Source organism: Otolemur garnettii, unplaced genomic scaffold (genome assembly GCF_000181295.1).
Source record: "Otolemur garnettii isolate 467f Iridium unplaced genomic scaffold, OtoGar3 scaffold00018, whole genome shotgun sequence".
In the NCBI taxonomy this organism is placed as follows: Eukaryota; Metazoa; Chordata; class Mammalia; order Primates; family Galagidae; genus Otolemur; species Otolemur garnettii.
The window spans coordinates 6274145-6286647 of NW_003852413.1; the positions used below are offsets into that span (position 1 = coordinate 6274145).

Here is a 12503-nt window from a genome sequence, read left to right on the forward strand (position 1 = left end):
GGAGGTTGCTGTGAGCGTGATGCCATGGCACTCTACCCAGGGGGATAGCTTGAGGCTCCGTCTAAAAAAAAAACAAAAAACAAAAAACAAAAAACAATAAAAACACCACATAGTACTAGAAAACCATGAGAGACCCTTCTGATTGGAAGATACCATACAGAACAAAAAAATATGAGTATTTGACTCCGCACTGGTAGCTCAGTGGTTATAACACCGGCCGCATATACACCGAGTCTGGAGGGTTTGAACCTGGCCCAAACAACAATGACAACTATAAGAAAACAATAGGTTGGTGTTGTGGTGGGTGCCTGTAGTCCCAGCTAGGTGGGAGGCTGAGGCAAGAGAATCTCTTGAACCCAAGAGTTTGAAGTTGCTGTGAGCTGTGACACCACCGCACTCTACTAAGGGTGACATAGTGAGACTCTGTCTCAAAAAAAAAAAAATGAGTATCTAATCTAACTCAACACCCCTCACTATCCAGAGGAAGAAACCGAAATCTAAATATACTAGGTAACTTATTCTCTCTATACATATTCTCCCAAAGAAATCCATTCTCATTTCCTAACTTTGCGGTTGTCAACTTGAGGACAACAAAAGTCACCAATAAGTTTTACATACTCACAGAGTAACAGAATCAACCGGGAGTCTCATAGAGTTCACAAATGCCATATTCTGTTCCAGATGTTCCAAAATACATTCTCTCAATTTGGACACTAGATGTATTTATTTATTTATTTTTGTAGAGATAGTTTCACTTTATCGCCCTCGGTAGAGTGCCATGGAGTCACATAGCTCACAGTAACCTCCAACTCCTGGGCTTAGGCGATTCTCTTGCCTCAGCCTTCCAGGTAGCTGGGACTACAGGCACCCGACACAGGCTCGGCTATTTTTTTGTTGCAATTTGGCCGGGGCGGAGTTTGAACCCTCAACCCTCGGTATACGGAGCCGCTCCTTACCCAATGAGCCACAGGCGCCGCCCCATGGAGACCAGATATATTTATTTTTTAAAAGCTCGAAGATTCATTTAAGACACATTCCTAATTAAAAAGTCATAAGCTTAACAAAATACAAGGTTTATCACCCTCCACTTATGTTTCATTCATTGCTCTCTCCCATCTGAACAACGAGCCCAAAAGGAATAGCAGCCATGAATCTCTTTGTCCATCTCTCTGCCATCTCTGCCACTATGATGTTCAGCACAAAAAGACTACAATTAAGTTTCGGCAGAATAATCATAACACTGGTAAGGATACGGTTCATTCTTACTACAGAATCTCTAATGCTCTATCCCACCCAGAACCCCGACGGCGCTTCGGGGCCCGCTACTTGGGAGCATAAAGACCACTCTTTCCTCCTGTCCCGCTAGGCAGGCAACGTTCCAAGCAGACACCCGATTCCCCCTTTCAGCTTTCCACTCAGGCCTCACCAGCTGCGCTGCCCACCGCTTCGACTCCGGCCTCGCCGTCAGATTCGGGCTCTGAATCTTCTGCGTAAACTGCCAAAGACGACAGAACATTCTTCTTCCCCGCCATTTTATTCCCACAACCTGAGCGTGGCTCACTCCAATGACTTAAATGTAGCCGACTTCCGTGCAGAAAGGTAATTTCTTCCGGATCCCAGGAGACCGCGCGCCAGATTGGAAACCAATCAAAATTGCTGCGTCTGCGCCTGGCCTCGCCCCTCTTGACAGCGCTCGCGCGACGTCATCACTGAGCGACCGCTATAAAGTTGTGGGGGTTCTACTTAACTCTTATCTCTGCGGTTTCTGGCTTCTCAGAGTTGGAGGAATCTTCCTGTAGTTTCGGAGCCAGCTGACAGCATAGGCCCAGCAAGAACCCTGCATTCCTGAGTAGCCCATGGCCGGCACTGATATCTTGGAGTGAAGAGACAGAGGCGTCGATTGGCCAAGGGAGAAAATTGCGGGCTCAGAGGAAGAGAGAGGAGTCGGGTCCTGGGGTGGGGGAGCGGGAGAAAAATGATCATTACTGCTCTTATAGAAGAAAGAGCAGAAGGTGGATCCTAGAAAGACAATACCACATTCTCCAAACTATTCCGAAGACATCTGATTTCTAGTTCCCTGCTGTACTGTGGTCTGAGACAGTTCAGTATTTTTATTTTCACTGAGTGGAGATGGTAATTAACCAGGAATGTATTGCTTGAGGCCTTTCATCTGCAACTTTATTAATTGAAAATAATATATTATTTAAGGGTAATAAAGTTTACATTTTTACTCACAGAGAAAAGTAAGCTGTATTTTAAAAGCAGAACAAAGGGTATTTGTGGCAACCTTTTACGTTTACCTTAACCGTTGGCCACTGTTTTTCGATAAGATGAGCGTCCACCCTTCCTCCTTTTCTTTTGACACTGAGCGGCGAGTCCAGAGCACATTGAAGAAGGTCTTTGGGTTTGACTCTTTTAAGACGCCTTTGCAGAAGAGTGCGACCATGGCTGTAGTAAAAGGTAACATTACCAAGCTACCTGCCTTTAAATTTGTGCTGGTTATACCATAATACTGCAAGTGAACATCCTTCTGACCCCTCCTACCTCCCTACCCTTGCTTCATAATTGGTTTTGGAAATCTTTTAGCTTGTAGTGTTTTTTTTTTTTTTTTTTTGTAACTCAAAGCTTGTAGTGTGTGTTTTTTTTTTTTTAAGAGACCTTGTCGCCCTCGTTAGAGTGCTGTGGCATCACAGCTCACGGCAACCTCCAGCTCTTAGGCTTAGGCGATTCTCCTGCTCAGCCTCCCAAGTAGCTGGGACTACAGGCACCTGCCACAATGCCCGGCTATTTTTTTTGTTGCAGTTTGGCCACAGCAGGGTTTGAACCCACCACCATCGGTATATGGGGCCGGCGCCCTACTCACTGAGCCACAGGCGCTGCCCTAAAGCTTGTAGTTTTAATGGCCAAAGCACCAAACTGTTCTTCTTACATTTCATACTAAGACCTGCAAATTGTCTTTGAAAATAGTTTGCAGATTGCCATTATTGTTCTTTTGTGTGTAGGCTATAGTGAGGGTGGCTTGAATTGCTTAACCCACTAACCTTCTATCAGGGGTCCTAAAACTATGGCCCACGGGCCACATTTATCCTGCCTGCCCGGTGTTTTTGTTGCCGCTGCCTGTCCTGCTTAGCCACCGACTCGTCCCAGGCCAGCCGTCCAGCCCTCCAACGGTCTAAGGGACAGTGAACTGGCCCCCTGTTTAAAAAGTTTGAGGATCCCTGTTGGGTCATCCCCTTGTTAAAGATTGGGGATGTGTCTTGGGTTCCAAAAAAGAGGAGTAATATTATAAACCTGAGATGCGACAAATGGAGGTGAACAAGAGGGGAGCAGTAACTGTAATATTAATGATATGTTTATAAACAAAAGGCCTATAAATTATGTCCTTCCATGTCTACACAGATATCCCCATTCATCAAGCAGTATTCTGCTTCTATAGCTGTTTGGTTCAATCAAGTATATCTCAGCAGACTCAGACTTCTCTACCCTTGCTTCTATTATATTACCATTACTGGAAAGGGCATGTGAACATTTCCAAGTCTGCCAGGATCCCTGCCCTTTTCAATGAAATGATGGGAAGGAAATTAATATCAAGACCCTCTCATGTGCCAGACACTGTGCCAAGTGCTTTGAAAGGGCAGGAAGCATTGAGATGTTTTCTTATATTTTTGCAGGTGACAAGGATGTCTTTGTGTGTATGCCCACAGGGGCAGGAAAATCCCTCTGCTATCAGCTCCCTGCATTGCTGACCAAAGGCATCACCCTTGTAGTCTCACCTCTCATTGCCTTGATTCAGGTGAGAAAGGGGAATGAAGATGATAAGCCCAAAAAGATTAAGGAAAGGTTTTTTTTTGTTTTTTTTTTTTGAAACAGAGTTTCTCTATGTTGCCCTCAGTAGAGTGCCATGGTGTCACAGCTCACAGCAATCTCCAACTCTTGGGCTTAAACGATTCTCTTGCCTCAGCCTCCCATGTAGCTGGGACTACAGGTGTCCACACACCCGGCTATTTTTCGTTGCATTTGTCATTGGTTGGTTAGCTGGCCTGGGCTGGGTTTGAACCTGCCAACTTCAGTGTATGTGGCTGGTACCGTGACCACTATGCTATGGGCACCGAGCCAGAAAGGTTTTTTTTTATAGCTGGAATTTTCACTTCTTTATTTGCTCTTTTGCCTCTTACTTTCTCTGATTTGCCTATTTCACTGTCTATATGGGGTTTCTGAATTGCCCAGATGTGGGGTCTCCACTAGTGCATATAACTCTGGTGGGTTATGAATGAGTCTTCTATGTTTTGATGGCCTGAGGCCCTCACCCTTGTTTGTGTACTTTTTGTCCAGAGGACTATGAAACTGTAGTTGTACAAACATACATACTCACTGTCACATGTATACACCTGTGTACTCCTGATGTTGGATAGAAGATGCAGATGGATAGATAGATAAATTGACATGAGGAATCCCTTATGTCCTTGGCACAGTATGTGAGACAGAAGAAAAGATAAGAAACTGGTTGAGACCTTGTTAACATCTGCTCTCCAGATGAGCTGTTAGAGTCAGAATTGAGGAAGTGTGGCCATGTGGTTAAGATGCAGCCACCAAAAAGAAAGGTAGAGAGGGAACAACAGTAATATGTGGTGAATGTTTACAGGTTTCAAACTTTGTGCTAAATGCCTTATATACGTTATTTTTTATTTATTTAAAAAAAATTTTTTTTTGAGATAGAGCCCTAAGCTATCCCCCTAGGTAGAGTGCTGTTGCATCACAGCTCACAGCAACCTCCAACGCCAGGGCTCAAGCGAGTCTCCTGCCTCAGCCTCCCAAGTAGCTGGGACCACAGGTGCCCGCCACAACACCTGGCTATTTTTTGGTTGCAGCTGTCATTGTTGTTTGGCGGGCCCAGGCTGGATTCATACCCGCCACCTTAGGTGTATGTGGCTGGTGCCTTAGCCACTTGAGGCACAGGCGCCAAGCCCTTATATACATTCGTTTTATTATTGAGATGTAATATTTAATTTAATTCACATAACAATCCTATTAGATAGTTACTATTTTTTAAAGGAAAGGGAGAGAAAAAGGAAGAAAGAAGACTTGAGTTTTAGCAGTTAAAAAACAACCAGAGAGCAAGTTATGATTAAGCGAGGCAGGATTAAGTCGAGGTGTGTCTGACTTAAGAGCCTGTGCTTAAATACTTCACCTTCTGTACAGGTTGGACATCCCTAATCTGAACATCTGAAATCTGAAACTTTTTGAGTGCTGACACTTGATATCACAGCGGAAAATTCTTTTTTTTTCTTTGAGACAAGAGTCTCACTATGCTGCCCTGGCTAGAGTACCATAGCGTCACACCTCACAGCAACCTCAAACTTTTGGGCTTAAGTTGTTCTCTTGTGTCAGCCTCCCAAGTAGCTGGGACTACAGGTGCCCACTACAATGCCTGGCTGTTTTTTGGTTGCAGTTGTCATTGTTGTTTAGCAAGCCCGAGCTGGGCTTGAACCTGCTACCCTTGGTGTACATGGCCAGTGCCCTACTCGTGAGCTACGGGTGCCTCCCCACAGTGGAAAATTCTATACCTGACCTCTTGGGAAACAAGTCCAGTCAAAACAAAAAAAATTTTATGCAGAAAATGACTAAAAATATTAAATTAATTTTCAGGATGTTAATTATGCAAAAAAATATAAAATTACCTGGAGGCTATGTGTATAAGGTGTTTATGAAATGTGAATTTCACGTTTAAACTTGGGTCTTATCTCTAGGATTCCTCATAATGTATGTATAAATATTCCAAAACCCCAAAATATTTGAAATCCAAAATACTTCTGGCCCTAAGAATTTTGGACAAGGGATACTCAGCCTATACTTCTGTGCAAAGAGAAGACATATTGGAGGGTGGGAGGACATTATACCATGGGAAATCCCTCAGGGAATTGCAATGATGTGTACCTGAGTCCTGAGGGCCAATTATGCTTTTATCTATGACTTTTATCCCTTCTGCCCTCAGGACCAAGTAGACCACTTGCTCACTCTGAAGGTACAAGTGAGTTCCCTGAACTCAAAACTCTCGGCGCAGGAAAGGAAGGAGCTGCTCTCTGACCTGGAGCGAGAAAAGCCCCAGACCAGGCTTCTGTACATTACCCCAGAGATGGCAGCTTCGGCCTCCTTTCAGCCTACCCTGAACTCCCTGGTGTCCCGCCACCTGCTCTCTTACTTGGTGGTAGATGAAGCTCATTGTGTTTCCCAGTGGGGGCACGACTTCCGTCCTGATTACTTGCGTCTGGGCACCCTGCGCTCCCGCCTGGGACGTACCCCATGTGTGGCTCTGACTGCTACAGCCACCCCGCAGGTACAAGAGGATGTGTTTGCTGCCCTGCACCTGAAGCAACCAGTTGCCACCTTCAAGACTCCCTGCTTCCGGGCCAACCTCTTCTATGATGTGCAGTTCAAGGAACTGATTTCTGATCTCTATGGGAACCTGAGAGACTTCTGCCTTAAGGCTCTTGGACAGAAGACGGATAAAGGGGTGAGGCACTGAGGTGGGAGCCAGGCAGCATGTAGAGCTGTGGGGTGCTGTCTGCTGCATAGAGATGGTGCTTGGTTTTCTGAGACCTTTGCTTTTCCTAGCTTCCTTATCCTGGCTTTGTAAAACTCATGAGCAAAGAGAGTTACCCCTTTGGTTTCCTGGCATTGTCCACCTTAGTAGGGTTCCCTTGTCCTGGATCCTTCTGTGCAAGGAAGGCAGTCAGCCTCTCTGAGTGAAGCCTTTGGAGACCCACACAAGATTTTCAGGGAAGAGGCAGAGGAGTTAACAGGTTGGGTTTTGAGCAGCCTTGGTCCTGCTTTTGATAAAGTAACAGAGCTGCACTGGGTGTCCTGCCTCAGAGGAGACTGTGAAGCTGATGAGGGAAAGAGCAGAGAGCTTCTAAGCAGGTTGCACCATAGCTGATCAGTTGGTCTGTTCTTCCCGTACTTATTTTCTTCCTGAATCTCTCCATTCAGTTGTCTGGCTGTGGCATTGTCTACTGCAGGACCCGAGAGGCTTGTGAACAGCTGGCCGTAGAGCTCAGTTGCAGGGGTGTGAATGCCAAGGCTTACCATGCAGGTAAGGGGTGCCTAGGCCACAGGGGCCTCTTCACCCTCAGAGGCTCTTAACAGGTCTCTTGTTCCTTATACATCCTATTAGGTGGTTCACTTCTTTTTTGCAGATACTCAGGCTAAAGTGATTCACTTAAATCCCCTAAAAAGAGTCTAGATGTGAGATTTAAAAATGAGAATTATAAGACCAGGTGCGGTGGCTCACATCTGTAATGCTAGTACTCAGAGGGGCTGAGGTGTGTAGATTGCCTGAGCTTAGGAGTTTGAGACCAGCTTGAGCAAGAGAGAGACCCCCATCTCTAAAAATAACCAGGCATTTTGTGGTAGGCACCTATAGTCCCAGTTACTTGGGAGGCTGAGGCAAGAGGAGCACTTGAGCCCAAGAGTTTGAGATTGCTGTGAGCTATGATGCCACAGCACTGTACCACACTTTACCAAGGGTGACAAAGTGAGACTCTGTCTCAAAAAGTTATGTTGTAGGCTGAGGCAGGAGGATCCCTTGAGTTTAGGAGTTCCAGAACAGGCTGAGCAAGAGTGAGACCCCGTCTCTACCAAAAATAGAAAAATGAGTTGGATGTGGTGATGAACATCTGTAGTCCCAGCTAATTGGGAGGCTGAGGGAGGAGGATCACTTGAACACAGGAGTTTGAGGTTGCTGTGAGTTAGATTGACCACAGAACTCTAGTCTGGCTGACAGAATGAGATTCCATTTCAAAAAAAAAAAAAGAATTGTGATTCTTGAATTCTTTTTCTCATTCCCTCTGTAGCCACCCAGCAGCAAGTGATGAGTTCTTATGAATCAGGTATTGGCGTTACAGAAAGAGCACAGACCTTGGGGGCCAATCATAACCTAACATTTATTGAATGTTCTGTGCCACTTGTGGGCTAAGGTTTTATGTCGATCCTAGGTTCAGTGAGGTTAAGTGCCTGGCCCAAGGTCATACATCTGAGAAGTTATGGATTCAGGGCCAATTGACCAACGTGGTATCAAATCTAAAATAGTTTTAAGGTAAACCCAAAAGAAATGCGAATTCTCTCCCCCATCTTCCCTTCCTTTACAGGGCTGAAGGCTTCTGAAAGAACACTGGTGCAGAATGAGTGGATGGAGGAGAAGATCCCAGTAATTGTTGCAACCATCAGTTTTGGGATGGGAGTAGATAAAGCCAACGTCAGGTGAGCTTTGGTTCTTCCTTACCTTCCTGGACTGGGCCTGGCTCAGGATGGGCTTCCTAGTCCTCTGCCCAAAGGACCAACTCTTTGTGCTCCATGTAGACCAGAGGGGAATGAGACTCCAGGAAAGAGTTCTTAGCACACAGCCTGAACACTGACAGTTCCCATGCAGCCTGCTCCCAGGTGACTGCACAGCACCATTCTGCCATCCCCCAGGAGAGGAAAGGGGATAGCATTCTGCTATCCCCCAGGAAAGGGGACAGCATGCAGTCTGTCCACTAGTGCCACCTTACTCACATCTTAGTAGTGAATCCTGTGAGGAGGCTAGAATGAAGTAATTATAGTCACACACCACATACTGGTGTTTTGATCAACTGCTGATGGCATGTACAACAGTGGTTCCGTAAGTTTATAATGGAGCTGAAGAATTCCTCCTGATTTGTCACATTTACTTAAAGTATTCAGCACAGTAACCTGCTGTACAAGTTTGTAACCTAGAAACATTAGGCTACACCATATAACCCAGACATGTGGTAGATTATGCTATCTAAGTTTGTGTAAGTACACTCTATGATTGCCCAATGATGAAATCACTTAATGACAAATTTCTCAAAATGTACTCTATCATTAAGTGTTACGTGACTATATTTTAAGTTGCTCCCTTTGGGAAATTGAAGGCAAAGCTCTTATTACTGTCACCTGCTGACTGCAGTCTAGAACATTTGGGGCACATTCTAGCCCACACTGACAACTACTGGGGAGTCTTTTACCTCCAGCCATGGGCTGACCTTCAAAAGACATTTTGGGCTACAGCCTATAGCCCTTTACTCTGATTAACACTAGACAATAATGCTTCGTATGATTTACAGAGCGTTTTTTCATACACTCTGTTGTTGAGTCTGACAGTGACCCTTAATTAGGGTAGTAATTAGTCAGTGTATTACATTTGAAGGAATCAGAGTTTGAACCCTAGATCTGCAGTGACTTGTTAGGAGCCTCCTTTGAAGTGAGACACCCCTAGGCTCAAATCTTAGGTCTACTGTCCCTTCACTGTGTGACCTTGTTCAAATTTACCCCTCTGAGTCTCAAGTTCATCTTGTGTGGAATGGGGTACCTCGCATGATGGCAAATGTAACAATTAAATGCGACAAATATATAAACTGACTTATGGTAGGTATTTAATAAGTATTATCCCTTTCCTTCTTCAAAGAAGTTATATACAACTTATTCAAGGTTGTGTAGCTTATAAATGGCAAAGCCTAATCTTGTTTCTTTAGGTCCAGTATCTATTTAAATAATAGATAGGGGCTGGGCATGGTGGGTCGGGCCTGTAATCCTAGTACTCTGGGAGGCTGAAGTGGGCAGATCACTTGAACTCACGAATTCAAGATCACCCTGAGTGAGAACCCATCTCTAAAAATAGCCGGGCATTATGGCAGGTGCCTATAGTCCCAGCTACTTGGGAGGCTGAGGCAAGAGGATTGCTTGAGCCCAAGGTTTGAGGTTGCTGTGAGCTATGATCCTATGGCACTCTACTGAGGGCGACAAAGTGAGACTCTATCTTAAAAAAATAAAATAAAATAATAAAAAAGTCATAGATTTATTTAAATGGTCCACTTGGCCCTGACTGATTTCTTTTTTTATTCCCCATATATGCTGCAGTTGCCCCCTTAACTCCAGTTGTGGCCTCTAAGCTAGGCTGCTCCTGTCAGGAAGACCTGTTAATGGGCTGCAGGTGTCTTAGCCATACTTACTCTGGGATCTTCCCTCTGCCTTCCTATCTGGTAGCCTCCCTACTCCTAGTCACCGCAGAGAAAAGTCTGCCTCCTAACTCAGGATCACTCCTCCAAGGGGCAGTCAGTGCTTTTTCCACATCTCATACTGCTTGTCTCTTCAATCCTACAGGTTTGTTGCCCACTGGAATATTGCCAAGTCTATGGCTGGATACTGTCAGGAGTCTGGCCGAGCTGGCAGGGATGGAAAGCCTTCCTGGTGCCGTCTCTATTACTCCAGGAATGACCGGGACCAAGTCAGCTTCCTGATCAGGAAGGAAGTAGCAAAACTCCAGGTAAGTCCCGGGCAACTGAAGCCCTATCTGTCTGAACTCACCACTCTTACAGCTTCATGTAGCTTATTTCAGAACCTAGATGGAGCTTCTGTAAACTAGAAGGGAATGCTGTCAGCCTGGAAGTATGGCAAGGGAGAAATGGTGTGTTGGGTAGGTAGGCAGCTTGCAACAAACTAGGTTAGACTTTTGTTTTTGAGACAGTGTCTCACTATGTTGCTCTCAGTAGAGGGCCATGGTGTCACAGCTCATAGCAATCTCCAACTCTTCGGCTTAAGCAATTCTCTTGCCTTAGTTTCCCAAGTAGCTGGGACTACAGGCACCCACCACAACACCGAGTGTACATGGCTGGTCCTAGCTGCTGAGCTAGGCAGCGCCTGTAGGTCAGTGGGCAGGGCACCGGCCACATACACCAAAGCTGCCAGGTTCGAACCCGGGCCCAGGCCAGCTAAAACAACAATGACAACTACAACAAAAAAAATAGCCAGGCATGTGGCAGGCACCTGTAGTCCCAGCTACTTGGGAGGCTAAGGCAAGAGGATCACTTAAGCCCAAGAGTTGCAGGTTGCTGTGACCTGTGATAGGACTACAGCTTGAGACTCTATCTAAAAAAAAAAAGTTTAAATTATCTTAACACTGTCTTTTATGCACATTTTTTTTTTTGAGACAGCCTCAAGCTGTCCCCCTGGGTAGAGTGCTGTGGCATCACAGCTCACAGCAACCTCCAACTCCTGGGCTCAAGCGAGTCTCCTGCCTCAGCCTCCCAAGTAGCTGGGACCACAGGCGCCCACCACAATGCCCAGCTATTTTTTTTGGTTGCAGCCTTCATTGTTGTTTGGCGGGCCCAGGCTGGATTTGAACCCTTCACCTTAGGTGTATGTGGCTGGCGCCTTAGCCACTTGAGCCACAGGCGCCGAGCCTATGTACATGTTTTACAGTCAAGATTAATCTTCTTTTTTTCTTTTTTTTTTTTAGTTGGGGCCAGGTTTGAACCCGCCACCTCTGGTATATGGGGCCGGCATCCTACTCCTTTGAGCCACAGGTGCTGCCCAAATGCCCAATCAAGATTAATCTTGGTTTTTATTTTATTTATTTATTTATTTTATTTTTTTGAGGCAGAGTCTCATGTTGCCCTTGGTAGAGTGCCGTGGTGTCACAGCTCATAGCAACCTCAGACTCTTGGGCTCAGATGATTCTCATGCCTCAGCCTCACAAGTAGTTGGGACTATAGGTACCTGCCACAACGCCCAGCTATTTTTTTGTTGCAGTTGTCATTGTTATTTGGCAGGCCCAGGCTGGGCTCTAACCCATTGCCTCAGTGCACGTGGCTGGTGCCGTAACCACTGTGCTATAGGAGCCGAGTCGGTTATTCTTTTTTTTATTTATTTATATTGAGACAGAGTCTCACTTTGTCATCCTCGGTAGAGGGCTGTGGTGTCGTAGCTCACAGCAACCTCAAACTCTTGGGCTCAAGCAATTCTCTTGCCTTAGCCTCCCTAGTACCTGGGACTACAGGCGCACTCCACAATGCCCAGATATTTTGTTTGTTTGTTTAGCAATCCAGGGCCGGTTTTCAACTCACCAGCCCTGGAGCATGTGGCCAGTGCCATAACTACTGAGCTACAGGCACCCAGCCCAAAATGAAAAAAATAATTTTTTTTTTTTTTTTTTTGAGACAGAGTCTTACGGTCCTTGATAGTGTGCCATGGCGCTCAGCAACCTCCAGTTCTGAACTTAAGCAATTCTCTTGCCTCAGCCTTCCAAGTAGCTGGGACTACAGGCCCCCTTCACAATGCCTGGCTTTTTTTTTTTTTTTTTTTGGTTGTAGTTGTCGTTGTTTGGCAGACCCGGCTGGATTCAAACCCACCAGCTGTGGTGTATGTGGCTGGTACCTTAGCCACTGAGCTATGGGCGCCAAGCTCCAAAATGAATTTATTATGTCAGAATATTTAAGGGGTTGAGTTAGTGCTATGTTGAAATCTAAGTAAATGGAAAAAAAACAAAGCAGTTATCAATTTCAAGAGGAATAAAGTTGTCCAAGATAGGAAATGTGGTTATGGAAAGTGCAAAAATCATGTGATTTAGCTCCGAACAGTGTTGATATAGTCATAATAAGGAAAATATTGATTTAATAATTTAGTAACAAATTGTCGGCTAGTCTGATGGTAGTGGGTTATGAGAACTT

The 12503-nt window shown here is 45.3% G+C and overlaps 2 protein-coding genes across 3 annotated transcripts in view; one reads left to right on the forward strand and one right to left on the reverse strand.

The window, feature by feature from the left end:
- Positions 1-1568, reverse strand: part of SAP30BP (SAP30 binding protein) — a 46041-nt gene extending 44473 nt beyond the window's left edge. The window contains exon 1 of the mRNA XM_023511196.1: positions 1422-1568. Coding sequence (XP_023366964.1) covers positions 1422-1532 — 111 coding nt within the window. The 5' untranslated portion in view covers positions 1533-1568. The remainder of the gene's footprint in view (positions 1-1421) is intronic.
- Positions 1569-1736: 168 nt separating this feature from the next.
- Positions 1737-12503, forward strand: part of RECQL5 (RecQ like helicase 5) — a 43488-nt gene continuing 32721 nt past the window's right edge. Inside the window, exons 1-6 of one of the 2 annotated variants that reach the window (XM_003786126.3) lie at positions 1737-2460; positions 3672-3793; positions 5993-6511; positions 6988-7090; positions 8145-8256; positions 10159-10321. In XM_003786126.3, the coding sequence (XP_003786174.1) occupies positions 2331-2460; positions 3672-3793; positions 5993-6511; positions 6988-7090; positions 8145-8256; positions 10159-10321 (1149 nt within the window). In that variant the 5' untranslated portion in view covers positions 1737-2330. Of the gene's footprint in view, positions 2461-3671; positions 3794-5992; positions 6512-6987; positions 7091-8144; positions 8257-10158; positions 10322-12503 lie in introns of those variants that run through there. The other variant, XM_012803137.2, reaches the window with a different exon arrangement.